This window comes from Oncorhynchus keta, unplaced genomic scaffold (assembly GCF_023373465.1).
Source record: "Oncorhynchus keta strain PuntledgeMale-10-30-2019 unplaced genomic scaffold, Oket_V2 Un_contig_5163_pilon_pilon, whole genome shotgun sequence".
Classification (NCBI taxonomy): Eukaryota; Metazoa; Chordata; class Actinopteri; order Salmoniformes; family Salmonidae; genus Oncorhynchus; species Oncorhynchus keta.
Window position 1 is genome coordinate 139,301 of NW_026288144.1, and position 19,758 is coordinate 159,058.

The 19,758-nt window shown below is 46.1% G+C and overlaps 1 protein-coding gene and 1 long non-coding RNA gene across 15 annotated transcripts in view; both read left to right on the forward strand.

Moving 5' to 3' along the window:
* Positions 1 to 7,209, forward strand: part of LOC118382061 (polypeptide N-acetylgalactosaminyltransferase 16-like) — a 74,461-nt gene extending 67,252 nt beyond the window's left edge. Inside the window, exons 12-13 of the mRNA XM_052509917.1 lie at positions 2,228 to 2,354; positions 7,024 to 7,209. Of these exons, the coding sequence (XP_052365877.1) occupies positions 2,228 to 2,354; positions 7,024 to 7,209 (313 nt within the window). The remainder of the gene's footprint in view (positions 1 to 2,227; positions 2,355 to 7,023) is intronic.
* Positions 7,210 to 7,699: 490 nt separating this feature from the next.
* Positions 7,700 to 9,351, forward strand: LOC127925128 (uncharacterized). Of its 14 annotated transcripts, none has more exons than XR_008119830.1 (7): positions 7,700 to 8,053; positions 8,097 to 8,225; positions 8,269 to 8,354; positions 8,398 to 8,612; positions 8,656 to 8,741; positions 8,785 to 9,042; positions 9,129 to 9,351. It is a non-coding gene; the product is annotated as an uncharacterized LOC127925128 (long non-coding RNA). The 14 variants fall into 14 exon arrangements; XR_008119825.1 differs by having other exon boundaries at positions 8,140 to 8,225; XR_008119835.1 differs by having other exon boundaries at positions 8,140 to 8,225; positions 8,785 to 8,999.
* Positions 9,352 to 19,758: the final 10,407 nt, after the last annotated feature.

A 19,758-nucleotide genomic window follows, 5' to 3' on the forward strand; every position in this document is an offset into this window, starting at 1 on the left:
CTGCTGGGAGAACAGTCTCGATACTGCTGGGAGAACAGTCTCGATACTGCTGGGAGAACAGTCTCGTTACTGCTGGGAGAACAGTCTCGTTACTGCTGGGAGAACAGTCTCGTTACTGCTGGGAGAACAGTCTCCTTACTGCTGGGAGAACAGTCTCGATACTGCTGGGAGAACAGTCGCGTTACTGCTGGGAGAACAGTCTCCTTACTGCTGGGAGAACAGTCTTGTTACTGCTGGGAGAACAGTCTCCTTACTGCTGGGAGAACAGTCTTGTTACTGCTGGGAGAACAGTCTCGTTACTGCTGGGAGAACAGTCTCCTTACTGCTGGGAGAACAGTCTTGTTACTGCTGGGAGAACAGTCGCGTTACTGCTGGGAGAACAGTCGCGTTACTGCTGGGAGAACAGTCTCCTTACTGCTGGGAGAACAGCCTCCTTACTGCTGGGAGAACAGTCTCATTACTGCTGGGAGAACAGTCTCCTTACTGCTGGGAGAACAGTCTCATTACTGCTGGGAGAACAGTCTCCTTACTGCTGGGAGAACAGTCTCGATACTGCTGGGAGAACAGTCTCGATACTGCTGGGAGAACAGTCTCGATACTGCTGGGAGAACAGTCTCGTTACTGCTGGGAGAACAGTCTCCTTACTGCTGGGAGAACAGTCTCCTTACTGCTGGGAGAACAGTCTCAATACTGCTGGGAGAACAGTCTCGATACTGCTGGGAGAACAGTCTCGATACTGCTGGGAGAACAGTCTCGATACTGCTGGGAGAACAGTCTCGATACTGCTGGGAGAACAGTCTCGTTACTGCTGGGAGAACAGTCTCCTTACTGCTGGGAGAACAGTCTCATTACTGCTGGGAGAACAGTCTCATTACTGCTGGGAGAACAGCCTCCTTACTGCTGGGAGAACAGTCTCCTTACTGCTGGGAGAACAGTCTCCTTACTGCTGGGAGAACAGTCTCGATACTGCTGGGTGAACAGTCTCCTTACTGCTGGGAGAACAGTCTCGATACTGCTGGGAGAACAGTCTCGATACTGCTGGGAGAACAGTCTCGATACTGCTGGGAGAACAGTCTCGTTACTGCTGGGAGAACAGTCTCCTTACTGCTGGGAGAACAGTCTCCTTACTGCTGGGAGAACAGTCTCAATACTGCTGGGAGAACAGTCTCCTTACTGCTGGGAGAACAGTCTCCTTACTGCTGGGAGAACAGTCTCGATACTGCTGGGAGAACAGTCTCGTTACTGCTGGGAGAACAGTCTCCTTACTGCTGGGAGAACAGTCTCAATACTGCTGGGAAAACAGTCTCCTTACTGCTGGGAGAACAGTCTCCTTACTGCTGGGAGAACAGTCTCGATACTGCTGGGAGAACAGTCTCGATACTGCTGGGAGAACAGTCTCGTTACTGCTGGGAGAACAGTCTCGATACTGCTGGGAGAACAGTCTCGTTACTGCTGGGAGAACAGTCTCGTTACTGCTGGGAGAACAGTCTCGATACTGCTGGGAGAACAGTCTCGTTACTGCTGGGAGAACAGTCTCGTTACTGCTGGGAGAACAGTCTCGATACTGCTGGGAGAACAGTCTCGTTACTGATGGGAGAACAGTCTTGTTACTGATGATTTTTCAGCTACATGTTTTGTGTCTCCTGGCTGGCAACTCAACGACTCTGTGTTACACTGTACAGTTTGTAATACCACTGACACTTTTCTAAGCCTGTGTTGTTGTTGTTGTTGTTGTTGTTGTGTTGTTTCCCCGGCAACAGATGAAAGGACTTGGTGGAGTAGCGTTAACACAGCCCATCTCTTCCATAATATCTTCCTCTCACTCTCTCTTACCCCCTGTTTCTCTGTTCACTTTCAAGTGTTATTCATGAATACATTTGGGATCATACTCACCCAAGTAAAAATGATTAAAACAGTAAAAAAAATATATACAGATATAGAAATATACAGCTATACATTTATTCAGCAATATAATCATAGTTGCCTCTCTCTCTCTCTCTCTCTCTCTCTCTCTCTCTCTCTCTCTCTCTCTCTCTCTCTCTCTCTCTCTCCTTCTGTCTCTTCCTTCCTCCATTTTCTCTCTCTCTCTCTCTCTCTCTAATTCTCTCTTCCTTCCTCCATTACTCTCCCTCTCTCTTTCTGTCTCTTCCTTCCTTCCTCTCTCTCTCTACTTCTCTCTACCTCTCCCTCTACTTCTCTCTACCTCTCCCTGACCCTCTCCCCCCAGGATCCCAGAGCAGGATGCAGTGTCCAGTGTGTTGAGGCAGGGAGGACTGTGTCTGGAAAGCCTTGGTGCAGACAGCCTGGGTCTGGCAGAGTGTAGAGGCACTGGAGCGATTAGGCCGCAGTCACAGGTCAGTATCATCACCCACCACTAGGGGCAGGTCAGTATCATCACCCACCACTAGGGGCAGGTCAGTATCATCACCCACCACTAGGGACAGGTCAGTATCATCACCCACCACTAGGGACAGGTCAGTATCATCACCCACCACTAGGGACAGGTCAGTATCATCACCCACCACTAGGGACAGGTCAGTATCATCACCCACCACTAGGGGCAGGTCAGTATCATCACCCACCACTAGGGGCAGGTCAGTATCATCACCCACCACTAGGGACAGGTCAGTATCATCACCCACCACTAGGGACAGGTCAGTATCATCACCCACCACTAGGGACAGGTCAGTATCATCACCCACCACTAGGGACAGGTCAGTATCATCACCCACCACTAGGGACAGGTCAGTATCATCACCCACCACTAGGGTCAGGTCAGTATCATCACCCACCAGTAGGGACAGGTCATTATCATCACCCACCACTAGGGGCAGGTCAGTATCATCACCCACCACTAGGGACAGGTCAGTATCATCACCCACCACTAGGGACAGGTCAGTATCATCACCCACCACTAGGGGCAGGTCAGTATCATCACCCACCACTAGGGGCAGGTCAGTATCATCACCCACCACTAGGGGCAGGTCAGTATCATCACCCACCACTAGGGGCAGGTCAGTATCATCACCCACCACTAGGGACAGGTCATTATCATCACCCACCACTAGGGACAGGTCAGTATCATCACCCACCACTAGGGGCAGGTCAGTATCATCACCCACCACTAGGGACAGGTCAGTATCATCACCCACCACTAGGGACAGGTCAGTATCATCACCCACCACTAGGGGCAGGTCAGTATCATCACCCACCACTAGGGACAGGTCAGTATCATCACCCACCACTAGGGACAGGTCAGTATCATCACCCACCACTAGGGACAGGTCAGTATCATCACCCACCACTAGGGGCAGGTCAGTATCATCACCCACCACTAGGGACAGGTCATTATCATCACCCACCACTAGGGACAGGTCAGTATCATCACCCACCACTAGGGGCAGGTCAGTATCATCACCCACCACTAGGGACAGGTCAGTATCATCACCCACCACTAGGGGCAGGTCAGTATCATCACCCACCACTAGGGACAGGTCAGTATCATCACCCACCAGTAGGGACAGGTCAGTATCATCACCCACCAGTAGGGACAGGTCAGTATCATCACCCACCACTAGGGGCAGGTCAGTATCATCACCCACCACTAGGGACAGGTCAGTATCATCACCCACCACTAGGGACAGGTCATTATCATCACCCACCACTAGGGACAGGTCAGTATCATCACCCACTACTAGGGACAGGTCAGTATCATCACCCACCACTAGGGACAGGTCATTATCATCACCCACCACTAGGGACATGTCAGTATCATCACCCACCACTAGGGGCAGGTCAGTATCATCACCCACCACTAGGGACAGGTCAGTATCATCACCCACCACTAGGGGCAGGTCAGTATCATCACCCACCACTAGGGAAGGTCATTATCATCACCCACCACTAGGGACAGGTCAGTATCATCACCCACCACTAGGGGCAGGTCAGTATCATCACCCACCACTAGGGACAGGTCAGTATCATCACCCACCAGTAGGGACAGGTCAGTATCATCACCCACCACTAGGGACAGGTCAGTATCATCACCCACCACTAGGGGCAGGTCAGTATCATCACCCACCACTAGGGACAGGTCAGTATCATCACCCACCACTAGGGGCAGGTCAGTATCATCACCCACCACTAGGGACAGGTCAGTATCATCACCCACCACTAGGGGCAGGTCAGTATCATCACCCACCACTAGGGACAGGTCAGTATCATCACCCACCAGTAGGGACAGGTCAGTATCATCACCCACCACTAGGGACAGGTCAGTATCATCACCCACCACTAGGGACAGGTCATTATCATCACCCACCACTAGGGACAGGTCAGTATCATCACCCACCACTAGGGGCAGGTCAGTACCATCACCCACCACTAGGGACAGGTCAGTATCATCACCCACCACTGTCATTATCATCACCCACCACTGGGACAGGTCAGTATCATCACCCACCACTAGGGACAGGTCATTATCATCACCCACCACTAGGGACAGGTCAGTATCATCACCCACCACTAGGGACAGGTCAGTATCATCACCCACCACTAGGGACAGGTCATTATCATCACCCACCACTAGGGACAGGTCAGTATCATCACCCACCACTAGGGACAGGTCAGTATCATCACCCACCACTAGGGTGTGTAGACATCTACTAAAAATACAGATGAAAACGCTCTAGGTAGATAGTGTGGTCTCCAGCTTATCATGAGATACTCTACCTCAGGCGAGGAAAACCTCGAGACTTTCTTCGATATCGTGCACCAGCTGTTGTTTACATATATGATGACCTAGAACATGTGGACATCTATAAGTACCTAGGTGTCTGGCTAGACTGTAAATTAGACTTTAAACTCTCCTTCCAGACTCATATCAAACATCTCCAATCTAAAATCAAATCTAGTCAAAGCCTCCTTCACTCACGCCGCCAACCTTACCCTTGTAAAACTGACTATCCTACCGATCCTCAACTTCGGCGATGTCATCTACAAAATAGCTTCCAACACTACTCAGCAAACTGGATGCAGTTTATCAAAGTGCCATCCGTTTTGTTACTAAAGCCCCTTATACCACCCACCACTGCGACCTGTATGCTCTAGTCAGCTGGCCCTCGCTACATATTCGTCGCCAGACCCACTGGCTCCAGGTCATCTACAAGTCCATGCTAGGTAAATCTCCGCCTTATCTCAGTTCACTGGTCACGATAGCAACACCCACCCGTAGCACGCGCTCCAGCAGGTGTATCTCACTGATCATCCCTAAAGCCAACACCTCATTTGGCCACCTTTCATTCCAGTTCTCTGCTGCCTGTGACTGGAATGAATTGCAAAAATCGCTGAAGTTGGAGACTTTTATCTCCCTCACCAACTTCAAACATCTGCTATCTGAGCAGCTAACCGATCGCTGCAGCTGTACATAGTCTATCGGTAAATAGCCCACCCAATTTTACCTACCTCATCCCCATACTGTTTATATTTATTTACTTTTCTGCTCTTTTGCACACCAATATCTCTACCTGTACATGACCATCTGATCATTTATCACTCCAGTGTTAATCTGCAAAATTGTAATTATTCGCCTACCTCCTCATGCCTTTTGCACAGTGTATATAGACTCCCCTTTTTTCTACTGTGTTATTGACTTGTTAATTGTTTACTCCATGTGTAACTCTGTGTTGTCTATTCACACTGCTATGCTTTAACTTGGCCAGGTCAAAGTTAGAAATGAGAACTTGTTCTCAACTAGCCTACCGGGTTAAATAAAGGTGTTCTCAACTAGCCTACCTGGTTAAATAAAGGTGTTCTCAACTAGCCTACCTGGTTAAATAAAGGTGTTCTCAACTAGCCTACCTGGTTAAATAAAGGTGTTCTCAACTAGCCTACCTGGTTAAATAAAGGTGTTCTCAACTAGCCTACCTGGTTAAATGAAAGGTGTTCTCAACTAGCCTACCTGGTTAAATAAAGGTGTTCTCAACTAGCCTACCTGGTTAAATAAAGGTGTTCTCAACTAGCCTACCTGGTTAAATAAAGGTGTTCTCAACTAGCCTACCTGGTTAAATAAAGGTGAAATAAAATAAAAATGTAAAATATGCAATAGTCCGCCTTGTTTTACCAGACGCCACTGTTCTATCCTGCTGCTACAGCGTATAACCAGCCAGCTGTATGTTGATGATGTCGTCGTTCAGCCACGACTCCGCGAAGCATAAGATGTTACAGTTTTGAATGTCCCGATGGTAGTTTAATCTTCCTCGTAGCTCGTTGATTTTATTTTCCAATGATTGCATGTTAGCTAGTAGAACCACAGGCAGGGCAGGGGGGTAGCCTAGTGGTTAGAGTGTTGGACTAGTAACCGAAAGGTTGCAAGTTCGAATCCCCGGGCTGACAAGGTACAAATCTGTCGTTCTGCCCCTGAACAGGCAGTTAACCCCACTGTTCCTAGGCCGTCATTGAAAATAAGAATTTGTTCTTAACTGACTTGCCTGGTTAAATAAAGGTAAAATAAAAATTGGATCGCCGACGAATCCTCAGAAGGCAGACCTCCATCCTTTTTTTCTCTGTCGTCGTGAAGAGCTGGGTGTGCTGGGTAATATAATGGCTTTGCTCACGGCCTTAATGCTGGGATGCACTGTTACGTGTTGATATTGGTCCAAGAAAACTACACATATCAATTCAATTCAATTCAATTCAAGGGCTTTATTGGCGTGGGAAACATCTGTTAACATTGCCAAAGCAAGTGAGGTAGATAATATACAAAGTGAATATATAAAGTTAAATAAACAATAAACATATCTCTCTCTCTCTCTCTGTCTCTCTCTCTCTCTCTCTCTCTCTGTCTCTCTCTCTCTCTCTCTCTCTCTCTCTCTCTCTCTCTCTCTCTCTCTCTCTCTCTCTCTCTCTCTCTCTCTCTCTCTCTCTCTCTCTCTCTCTGTCTCTCTCTCTCTCTCTCTCTCTGCCTCTCTCTCTCTCTGCCTCTCTCTCTCTGCCTCTCTCTCTCTCTCGCTCTCGCTCTCTCAGAGATGGCAGCTGGTGGAGCCTCTCCTACGCCAGCAGGACCTGTGTCTCGCCATCACAGCTTTTACTGCCGGGTCAAAGGTCAAGATGGAACCCTGCAGCAACAAGGAGCCCCGACAGGTGAGACAGTCAGACAGACAGAAAGGCGGGCAGGCAGGCAGGGTTAGTTTAAAACAACCTGCCATATAATATAGTCACTGTTGCTCTGAGTGAGTGTTGTCCTACCCATCTCTCCACCCCTCTATCTCTCCATCCCTCCATCCCCCCCATCTCTCCACCCCTCTAGCCCTCCATCCCCCCATCCCCCCCATCTCTCCACCCCTCTAGCCCCCCATCCCCCATCTCTCCACCCCTCTAGCCCTCCATCCCCCCCATCTCTCCACCCCTCTAGCCCCCATCCCCCATCTCTCCACCCCTCTAGCCCCCCATCCCCCCATCTCTCCACCCCTCTAGCCCTCCATCCCCCCCCATCTCTCCACCCCTCTAGCCCTCCATCCCTCCACCCCTGCTGCAGTGGGCCAGCTCCACTGTTGATGTGTAGCATCTAGGCGGGAGCTCTAACCTGAACCATATGTGTTAGGAACTGGGCCAGCCGATCCTCTCATCTCCCAGCAGTCCCATCTCTCTAGAGTTCCTAGGGAGTCAGTCGGTGTTCCCATGATTCACTGCTGCTCTGCTCTTGGCCATGATCCGCCTCTCCAAGCCAAAGCTCAGTCTACATCCCAAAATGGCACCCTGTTCCCTATATAGTGCACTACTTTTGACCAGAGCCCTATATAGGGAATAGGGTGCCGTTTGGGATATAGGCCTGGTCTGAGGTTAGTCCCCACAGTAACAGAATGGATATAGCCCTGGTCTGAGGTTAGTCCCCACAGTAACAGAATGGATATAGCCCTGGTCTGAGGTTAGTCCCCACAGTAACAGAATGGATATAGCCCTGGTCTGAGGTTAGTCCCCACAGTAACAGAATGGATATAGCCCTGGTCTGAGGTTAGTCCCCACAGTAACAGAATGGATATAGCCCTGGTCTGAGGTTAGTCCCCACAATAACAGAATGGATATAGCCCTGGTCTGAGGTGAGTCCCCACAGTAACAGAATGGATATAGCCCTGGTCTGAGGTTAGTCCCCACAGTAACAGAATGGATATAGCCCTGGTCTGAGGTTAGTCCCCACAGTAACAGAATGGATATAGCCCTGGTCTGAGGTTAGTCCCCACAGTAACAGAATGGATATAGCTCTGGTCTGAGGTTAGTCCCCACAGTAACAGAATGGATATAGCCCTGGTCTGAGGTTAGTCCCCACAGTAACAGAATGGATATAGCCCTGGTCTGAGGTGAGTCCCCACAGTAACAGAATGGATATAGCCCTGGTCTGAGGTTAGTCCCCACAGTAACAGAATGGATATAGCCCTGGTCTGAGGTTAGTCCCCACAGTAACAGAATGGATATAGCCCTGGTCTGAGGTTAGTCCCCACAGTAACAGAATGGATATAGCCCTGGTCTGAGGTTAGTCCCCACAGTAACAGAATGGATATAGCCCTGGTCTGAGGTTAGTCCCCACAGTAACAGAATGGATATAGCCCTGGTCTGAGGTTAGTCCCCACAGTAACAGAATGGATATAGCTCTGGTCTGAGGTTAGTCCCCACAGTAACAGAATGGATATAGCCCTGGTCTGAGGTTAGTCCCCACAGTAACAGAATGGATATAGCCCTGGTCTGAGGTGAGTCCCCACAGTAACAGAATGGATATAGCCCTGGTCTGAGGTTAGTCCCCACAGTAACAGAATGGATATAGCCCTGGTCTGAGGTTAGTCCCCACAGTAACAGAATGGATATAGCCCTGGTCTGAGGTTAGTCCCCACAGTAACAGAATGGATATAGCCCTGGTCTGAGGTTAGTCCCCACAGTAACAGAATGGATATAGCCCTGGTCTGAGGTTAGTCCCCACAGTAACAGAATGGATATAGCCCTGGTCTGAGGTTAGTCCCCACAGTAACAGAATGGATATAGCCCTGGTCTGAGGTGAGTCCCCACAGTAACAGAATGGATATAGCCCTGGTCTGAGGTTAGTCCCCACAGTAACAGAATGGATAGAGCCCTGGTCTGAGGTTAGTCCCCACAGTAACAGAATGGATATAGCCCTGGTCTGAGGTTAGTCCCCACAGTAACAGAATGGATATGAGTATTATTCCATATTAATAACACAAACCGTAGAGTTTGTATAGAAATGTGATTCCCTTTGTGATTCAGGGACTAGTGGTGTACGGTATCTACAGCCATATGTAACTAGTGATTCAGGGACTAGTGGTGTACGGTATCTACAGCCATATGTAATAGTATCGTCATGGTGTTTCATTTTGGAATCCCCTTGGGGATCCGTGGGAACATTAATATTGCTGTCATCCCACTCCCCCTCTCTCCTCTCTCCCTCTCTCCTCTCCCCTCTCCCTCTCCCCTCCTCCTCTCCCCCTCTCCCTCTCTCCTCTCCCCCCCCTCTCCCTCCTCCTCTCCCCTCTCTCCCTCTCCTCCCCTCTCCCCCCTCCCTCTCTCTCCTCTCCCCCTCTCCCTCTCACCCTCCTCCGCTAAAAGTCAAAAGTAAGTGCACTATATAGGGAATAGGGTGCCATAGGGCTCTAGTCTAAAGTAGTGCACTATATAGGGAATAAGGCTCTGGTCTAAAGTAGTGCACTATATAGGGAATAGGGTGCCATAGGGCTCTAGTCTAAAGTAGTGCACTATATAGGGAATAAGGCTCTGGTCTAAAGTAGTGCACTATATAGGGAATAGGCCTCTGGTCTATAGTAGTGAACTATTTCGGGAATAGGGCTCTGGTCTATAGTAGTGAACTATATAGGGAATAGGGCTCTGGTCTATAGTAGTGCACTATATAGGGAATAGGGCTCTGGTCTATAGTAGTGAACTATATAGGGAATAGGGCTCTGGTCTATAGTAGTGCACTATTTTGGGAATAGGGCTCTGGTCTATAGTAGTGCACTATATAGGGAATAGGGCTCTGGTCTATAGTAGTGAACTATATAGGGAATAGGGCTCTGGTCTATAGTAGTGCACTATTTTGGGAATAGGGCTCTGATCTATAGTAGTGCACTATATAGGGAATAGGGCTCTGGTCTATAGTAGTGAACTATATAGGGAATAGGGTTGTGGTCTAAAGTAGTGCACTATATAGGGAATAGGGTGTCATTTGGGACGTGTCCTCTGTATCTGGTCTGTTCTCCAACCCTCCTCATGTTCCCTGTAGAGTTATCTAATTTCCACTGCATTCGACTGCGATGGGAGTTTACAGAGCCCTGGGAGGGAGCACTTGCTTTAAACGATAGTTTGATAGAGTTTGATAGAATTTAGACCACCTCATCGTGTGACTTTATTGAGGAATGTTATTCTGTTGTAAGCAACCAAGACCAAAGAATAACTGTTCCATCAGAAATCATGTTTAAGTCTTCATCAGAATGAATCACACAGACTTTCGTCTCTCTTCGTTGACATGATTAAAGCTCTCTGGTTAAAATGTATTATATATAGGCAATAGGGTGCTATGTTGGACTGTCCTAGCGGTGTTTATTGTGAGACATATGGGCCAGGTTTCATCATTCTCTTTGTCTGCAGCTGGGCTGAGTGTTCTGGCCTTTTCTCCTGCGTCTTTCCAAAGAGAACAGCTCAATCACTCTGATTACTGTAATCCAGACCCCATTACTCAGCTCTAACTCAAACCTTCTGGTCAGATACCAAAACGATCTGTATAAACACAGGTCAAATATCGGGGCTCTCAACGAGGGCTGTGGACGGTCTCAACATTTTCCATCAGTGGTCCGCGATTGTCAAGCAAATAGCTGTCTGTCTCGCGGTAACTGACCTGTTAATTAACATAAACACATTTAGCATCTTCTGGATTCCACTCAGCCTACAAGACACTGATGCAGACCTCTGGAACGTTATAAAAAGTCTAATAAATCCATGTAATATAGTCTACACCATCACAATAAATCCATGTAATATAGTCTACACCATCACAATAAATCCATGTAATATAGTCTACACCATCACAATAAATCCATGTAATATAGTCTACACCATCACAATAAATCCATGTAATATAGTCTACACCATCACAATAAATCCATGTAATATAGTCTACACCATCACAATAAATCCATGTAATATAGTCTACCTACACCATCACAATAAATCCATGTAATATAGTCTACACCATCACAATGGTCCTTCTGTAGCTCAGTTGGTAGAGCATGGCGCTTGTAACGCCAGGGTAGTGGGTTTGATTCCCGGAACCACCCATACGTAGAATGTATGCACACATGACTGTAAGTCGCTTTGGATAAAAGCGTCTGCTAAATGGCATATATTATTATTATTATATTACAATAAATCCATGTAATATAGTCTACACCTTCACAATAAATCCATGTAATATAGTCTACACCATCACAATAAATCCATGTAATATAGTCTACCTACACCATCACAATAAATCCATGTAATATAGTCTACACCATCACAATAAATCCATGTAATATAGTCTACACCATCACAATAAATCCATGTAATATAGTCTACCTACACCATCACAATAAATCCATGTAATATAGTCTACACCATCACAATAAATCCATGTAATATAGTCTACACCATCACAATAAATCCATGTAATATAGTCTACACCATCACAATACATCCATGTAATATAGTCTACCTACACCATCACAATAAATTCATGTAATATAGTCTACACCATCACAATAAATCCATGTAATATAGTCTACACCATCACAATAAATCCATGTAATATAGTCTACACCATCACAATAAATCCATGTAATATAGTCTACACCTTCACAATAAATCCATGTAATATAGTCTACACCATCACAATAAATCCATGTAATATAGTCTACACCATCACAATAAATCCATGTAATATAGTCTACCTACACCATCACAATAAATCCATGTAATATAGTCTACACCTTCACAATAAATCCATGTAATATAGTCTACACCATCACAATAAATCCATGTAATATAGTCTACCTACAACATCACAATAAATCCATGTAATATAGTCTACACCATCACAATAAATCCATGTAATATAGTCTACCTACACCTTCACAATAAATCCATGTAATATAGTCTACACCATCACAATACATCCATGTAATACAGTCTACCTACACCATCACAATAAATCCATGTAATATAGTCTACACCATCACAATAAATCCATGTAATATAGTCTACCTACACCTTCACAATAAATCCATGTAATATATTCTACACCATCACAATAAATCCATGTAATATAGTCTACACCATCACAATAAATCCATGTAATATAGTCTACACCATCACAATAAATCCATGTAATATAGTCTACCTACACCATCACAATAAATCCATGTAATATAGTCTACACCATCACAATAAATCCATGTAATATAGTCTACACCACCACAATAAATCCATGTAATATAGTCTACACCATCACAATAAATCCATGTAATATAGTCTACACCATCACAATAAATCCATGTAATATAGTCTACACCATCACAATAAATCCATGTAATATAGTCTACACCACCACAATAAATCCATGTAATATAGTCTACACCACCACAATAAATCCATGAAATATAGTCTACACCATCACAATAAATCCATGTAATATAGTCTACACCATCACAATAAATCCATGTAATATAGTCTACACCATCACAATAAATCCATGTAATATAGTCTACACCATCACAATAAATCCATGTAATATAGCCTACATCTTCACAATAAATCCATATAATATAGTCTACCTACACCATCACAATAAATCCATGTAATATAGTCTACCAACACCATCACAATAAATCCATGCAATATAGTCTACACCATCACAATAAATCCATGCAATATAGTCTACACCATCACAATAAATCCATGCAATATAGTCTACACCATCACAATAAATCCATGTAATATAGTCTACCTACACCGTCACAATAAATCCATGTAATATAGTCTACACCATCACAATAAATCCATGTAATATAGTCTACATCTTCACAATAAATCCATGTAATATAGTCTACACCATCACAATAAATCCATGTAATATAGTCTACACCATCACAATAAATCCATGTAATATAGTCTACATCTTCACAATAAATCCATGTAATATAGTCTACACCATCACAATAAATCCATGTAATATAGTCTACATCTTCACAATAAATCCATGTAATATAGTCTACACCATCACAATAAATCCATGTAATATAGTCTACCTACACCATCACAATAAATCCATGTGATATAGTCTACACCATCACAATAAATCCATGTAATATAGTCTACCTACACCATCACAATAAATCCATGTAATATAGTCTACATCATCACAATAAATCCATGTAATATAGTCTACATCTTCACAATAAATCCATGTAATATAGTCTACATCTTCACAATAAATCCATGTAATATAGTCTACCTACACCATCACAATAAATCCATGTAATATAGTCTACACCATCACAATAAATCCATGTAATATAGTCTACATCTTCACAATAAATCCATGTAATATAGTCTACATCTTCACAATAAATCCATGTAATATAGTCTACACCTTCACAATAAATCCATGTATTATAGTCTACACCATCACAATAAATCCATGTAATATAGTCTACCTACACCATCACAATAAATCCATTTAATATAGTCTACCTACACCATCACAATAAATCCATGTAATATAGTCTACACCATCACAATAAATCCATGTTATATAGTCTACATCTTCACAATAAATCCATGTAATATAGTCTACACCATCACAATAAATCCATGTATTATAGTCTACACCATCACAATAAATCCATGTAATTTAGTCTACATCTTCACAATAAATCCATGTAATATAGTCTACCAACACCATCACAATAAATCCATGTAATATAGTCTACACCATCACAATAAATCCATGTAATATAGTCTACACCATCACAATAAATCCATGTCATATAGTCTACCTACACCTTCACAATAAATCCATGTAATATAGTCTACACCATCACAATAAATCCATGTCATATAGTCTACACCATCACAATAAATCCATGTAATTTAGTCTACATCTTCACAATAAATCCATGTAATATAGTCTACCAACACCATCACAATAAATCCATGTAATATAGTCTACACCATCACAATAAATCCATGTAATATAGTCTACACCATCACAATAAATCCATGTAATATAGTCTACCTACACCTTCACAATAAATCCATGTAATATATTCTACACCATCACAATAAATCCATGTAATATAGTCTACACCATCACAATAAATCCATGTAATATAGTCTACACCATCACAATAAATCCATGTAATATAGTCTACCTACACCATCACAATAAATCCATGTAATATAGTCTACCTACACCTTCACAATAAATCCATGTAATATAGTCAACACCTTCACAATAAATCCATTATTTATTTTAGACAGGTCTAAAGAAACATGATATGTAGAAAATGTAGTCTATTTCAGAAGAACATAATAACATACTCTGAGTTATGTTTGGTCCTGGTGTGGCTATGCCAAATGGCTGTGTTCGACACTAGTTCATTTAACAGACAAGATTTGCTTAGAATTCCGTGGCATTATGTTATATTATTCTATAGTATGAAGAATACAATTGATCGAAGCTGAATAAAATATATTGCAGCAGGCTCAAGGGTGTGGTGTTCCACATCACCAAGTTCAATAACCAAACACGCACAGGGAATACAACCAGAATGCAAATGGAGAATTCATTAGGGAGATTTTGACACGGTGGGAGGGGGGGATTTAGCAACCAGTTCACAATCCGTTCTCGTTGTCCGTTCCATTCTCCTAAAACTCGGGTTCTCAGCCAAACCGTTTCGGTACACAGTGGAGGTAATCAGACAGCTCACAACGAGTAATTACACAGATAATTCTCTCTCTCTCTCTCTCTCTCTTCTCACACGCTCCATAACACACGTTTCCCTCTCGGTCCCTGTTTGTGCAACCCACTTCCTCTTTTATTCCCCAAGCACTCCATGGCTTAATGGCTTAATGGTCCACAGCCTCGCCTCATTGGGGCAGGAAGTCCATATAAGGCTCAGGGGTGGAGCCAGCGGGCTACAAGATTACACCCTTCAATCCCCCACTCCCTTCACCTCTCACCTCTCACCTCTCACCTCTCACCCCTCACCTCTCACCCCTCACCTCTCACCTCTCACCCCTCACCCTCACCCCTCACCTCTCACCCCTCACCTCTCACCCCCACCTCTCACCTCTCACCTCTCACCCCTCACCTCTCACCCCTCACCCCTCACCTCTCACCCCTCACCCCTCACCTCTCACCTCTCCCTGCCGTCTGCCGCAACATCTTCTCCAAACGATTTGAGAGATGTGGATATTCTGTGTTGAGCGGTTAACAAAGAAATAGATACTTCTAAATGAGTTAACTCATCAAATCAAATGTATTTATAAAGCCCTTCTTACATCAGATGATGTCTCAAAGTGCTGTACAGAAACCCAGCCTAAAACCCCAAACAACAAGCAATGCAGGTGTAGAAGCACTGTGGCTAGTTAAAACTCCCTAGAAAGGCCAAAACCTAGGAAGAAACCGAGAGAGGAACCAGGCTATGTGGGGTGGCCAGTCCTCTTCTGGCTGTACCGGGTGGAGATTATAACAGAACATGGCCAAGATATTCAAATGTTCATAAATGACCAGCAGGGTCAAATAATAATAAGGCAGAACAGTGGTTGTCGAAGGTGCAACAGGTCAGCACCTCAGGAGTAAATGTCAGTTGGCTTTTCATAGCCGATCATTCAGAGTATCTCTACCGCTCCTGCTGTCTCTAGAGAGTTGAAAACAGCAGGTCTGGGACAGGTAGCACGTCCGGTGAACAGGTCAGGATTCCATAGCCGCAGGCAGAACAGTTGAAACTGGAGCAGCAGCACGGCCAGGTGGACTGGGGACAGCAAGGAGTCATCATGCCAGGTAGTCCTGAGGCATGGTCTTAGGGCTCAAGTCCCCCGAGAGAGAAAGAAAGAGACAAAGAGAGAATTAGAGAGAGCATGCTTAAATTCACACAGGACACTGGATAAGACAGGAGAAATACTCCAGATATAACAGACTAACCCCAGCCCCCTGACACATAAACTCCTGCAGAATAATTACTGGAGGCTGAGACAGGAGGGGTCAGGAGACACTGTGGCCCCATCCGATGATTTCCCCGGACAGGGCCAAACAGGCGGGATATAACTCCACCCACTTTGACAAGGCACGGCCCCCACACCACTAGAGGCATATCTTCAACCACCAATCTACTACCAACAACTCTCCCAGTGGAAAGAGGGGAACCGGCCAGGCAGAGACAGCAAGGGCGGTTCGTTGCTCCAGAGCCTTTCCGTTCACCTTCCCACTCCTGGGCCAGAATACACTCAATCACTCAGGACCTACTGAAGAGATGAGTCTTCAGTAAAGACTTAAAGGTTGAGACCGAGTTTGCGTCTCTCACATGAATAGGCAGACCGTTCCATAAAAATGGAGCTCTATAAGAGAAACCCCTATACCTGGAGTGCTGCGCTGTGTCCTTCTCCCTGTGCCACGCAATCACCTCTCACTCACACGGCTCTCCATCACGTGATCCATGCCTTTTGTGGCCAGTGGCCATTTTGCCCTTGGCCTGGAGTGCTGTGTTGTCCGAAGCACCTCTCACTCACACGGCTCTCCATCACGTGATCGGGTCTTTCTCAGAGGCTACAAGTGAAGACGGACACATCGGGGACTCAACTGAGCGAGTCCTTATCCAATTCCGAGGTGCATATTAAAGATATTGGAAGAACTGTCCGCATTTACTTTGTGTCAGCCAATAAGATGAGTAGTAGGACTAACGAACAGCAAAAGCACTAGCCTACGTCAATCTACTATCCCTCATAGTACAAATGTCAGCCTTCCCAAGTTCTCTCACGTCACCCCGCTCCTCCACTCTCTCCACTGGCTTCCAGTTGAAGCTCGCATCCGCTACAAGACCATGGTGCTTGCCTACGGAGCTGTGAGGGGAACGGCACCTCAGTACCTCCAGGCTCTGATCAGGCCCTACACCCAAACAAGGGCACTGCGTTCATCCACCTCTGGCCTGCTCGCCTCCCTACCACTAAGGAAGTACAGTTCCCGCCAGCCCAGTCAAAACTGTTCGCTGCTCTGGCCCCAATGGTGGAACAAACTCCTCACGACGCCAGGACAGCGGAGTCAATCACCACCTTCCGGAGACACCTGAAACCCCACCTCTTTAAGGAATACCTAGGATAGGATAAGTAATCCTTCTCACCCCCCTTTTAAGATTTAGATGCACTATTGTAAAGTGACTGTTCCACTGGATGTCATAAGGTGAATGCACCAATTTGTAAGTCGCTCTGGATAAGAGCGTCTGCTAAATGACTTAAATGTTAAATTATATTATGTGTGAGAAATAAATATTCCAAACATAGTCTAGGACAGTTGTGGGATGCGAAACATCACAAATTTATATTCGAGCACCACGTTTAGCTTAAAATGTTGATAAACTATTAGTCTATTTCTTCACATTATAAGGGCAGCAATGAACACATGGAACAGGGCTCCGGGCTCCGGGCAGCCGAGCGGAAATGGAGGAAAACTCGCCTCCCTGCGGACCTGGCATCCTTTCACTCCCTCCTCTCTACATTTTCCTCCTCTGTCTCTGCTGCTAAAGCCACTTTCTACCATTCTAAATTCCAAGCATCTGCCTCTAACCCTAGGAAGCTCTTTGCCACCTTCTCCTCCCTCCTGAATCCTCCCCCCCTCCCTCCTCCCTCTCTGCAGATGACTTCGTCAACCATTTTGAAAAGAAGGTTGATGACATCCGATCCTCGTTTGCTAAGTCAAACGACACCGCTGGTTCTGCTCACACTGCCCTACCCTATGCTCTGACCTCTTTCTCCCCTCTCTCTCCAGATGAAATCTCGTCTTGTGACGCCGCCGCCCAACAACCTGCCCGCTGACCCTATCCTCCTCTCTTCTCCAGACCATTTCCGGAGACCTTCTCCCTTACCTTACCTCGCTCATCAACTCATCCCTGACCGCTGGCTACGTCCCTCCCGTCTTCAAGAGAGCGAGAGTTGCACCCCTTCTGAAAAAACCTACACTCGATCCCTCCGATGTCAACAACTACAGACCAGTATCCCTTCTCTCTTTTCTCTCCAAAACTCTTGAGCGTGCCGTCCTTGGCCAGCTCTACCGCTATCTCTCTCAGAATGACCTTCTTGATCCAAATCAGTCAGGTTTCAAGACTAGTCATTCAACTGAGACTGCTCTTCTCTGTATCACGGAGGCGCTCCGCACTGCTAAAGCTAACTCTCTCTCCTCTGCTCTCATCCTTCTAGACCTATCGGCTGCCTTCGATACTGTGAACCATCAGATCCTCCTCTCCACCCTCTCCGAGTTGGGCATCTCCGGCGCGGCCCACGCTTGGATTGCGTCCTACCTGACAGGTCGCTCCTACCAGGTGGCGTGGCGAGAATCTGTCTCCCTCACCACGCGCTCTCACCACTGGTGTCCCCCAGGGCTCTGTTCTAGGCCCTCTCTTATTCTCGCTATACACCAAGTCACTTGGCTCTGTCATAACCTCACATGGTCTCTCCTATCATTGCTATGCAGACGACACACAATTAATCTTCTCCTTTCCCCCTTCTGATGACCAGGTGGCGAATCGCATCTCTGCATGTCTGGCAGACATATCAGTGTGGATGACGGATCACCACCTCAAGCTGAACCTCAGCAAGACGGAGCTCCTCTTCCTCCCGGGGAAGGACTGCCCGTTCCATGATCTCGCCATCACGGTTGACAACTCCATTGTGTCCTCCTCCCAGAGCGCTAAGAACCTTGGCGTGATCCTGGACAACACCCTGACGTTCTCAACTAACATCAAGGCGGTGTCCCGTTCCTGTAGGTTCATGCTCTACAACATCCGCAGAGTACGACCCTGCCTCACACAGGAAGCGGCGCAGGTCCTAATCCAGGCACTTGTCATCTCCCGTCTTGATTACTGCAACTCGCTGTTGGCTGGGCTCCCTGCCTGTGCCATTAAACCCCTACAACTCATCCAGAACGCCGCAGCCCGTCTGGTGTTCAACCTTCCCAAGTTCTCTCCACGTCACCCCGCTCCTCCGCTCTCTCCACTGGCTTCCAGTTGAAGCTCGCATCCGCTACAAGACCATGGTGCTCGCCTACGGAGCTGTGAGGGAACGGCACCTCAGTACCTCCAGGCTCTGATCAGGCCCTACACCCAAACAAGGGCACTGCGTTCATCCACCTCTGGCCTGCTCGCCTCCCTACCACTGAGGAAGTACAGTTCCCGCTCAGCCCAGTCAAAACTGTTCGCTGCTCTGGCCCCCAATGGTGGAACAAACTCCCTCACGACGCCAGGACAGCGGAGTCAATCACCACCTTCCGGAGACACCTGAAACCCCACCTCTTCAAGGAATACCTAGGATAGGGTAAGTAAGGGTAAGTAATCCTTCTCACCCCCCTTCTCCCCCAACAAGATTTAGATGCAAGTGGCTGTTCCACTGGTTGTCATAAGGTGTATGCACCAATTTGTAAGTCGCTCTGGATAAGAGCGTCTGCTAAATGACTTAAAT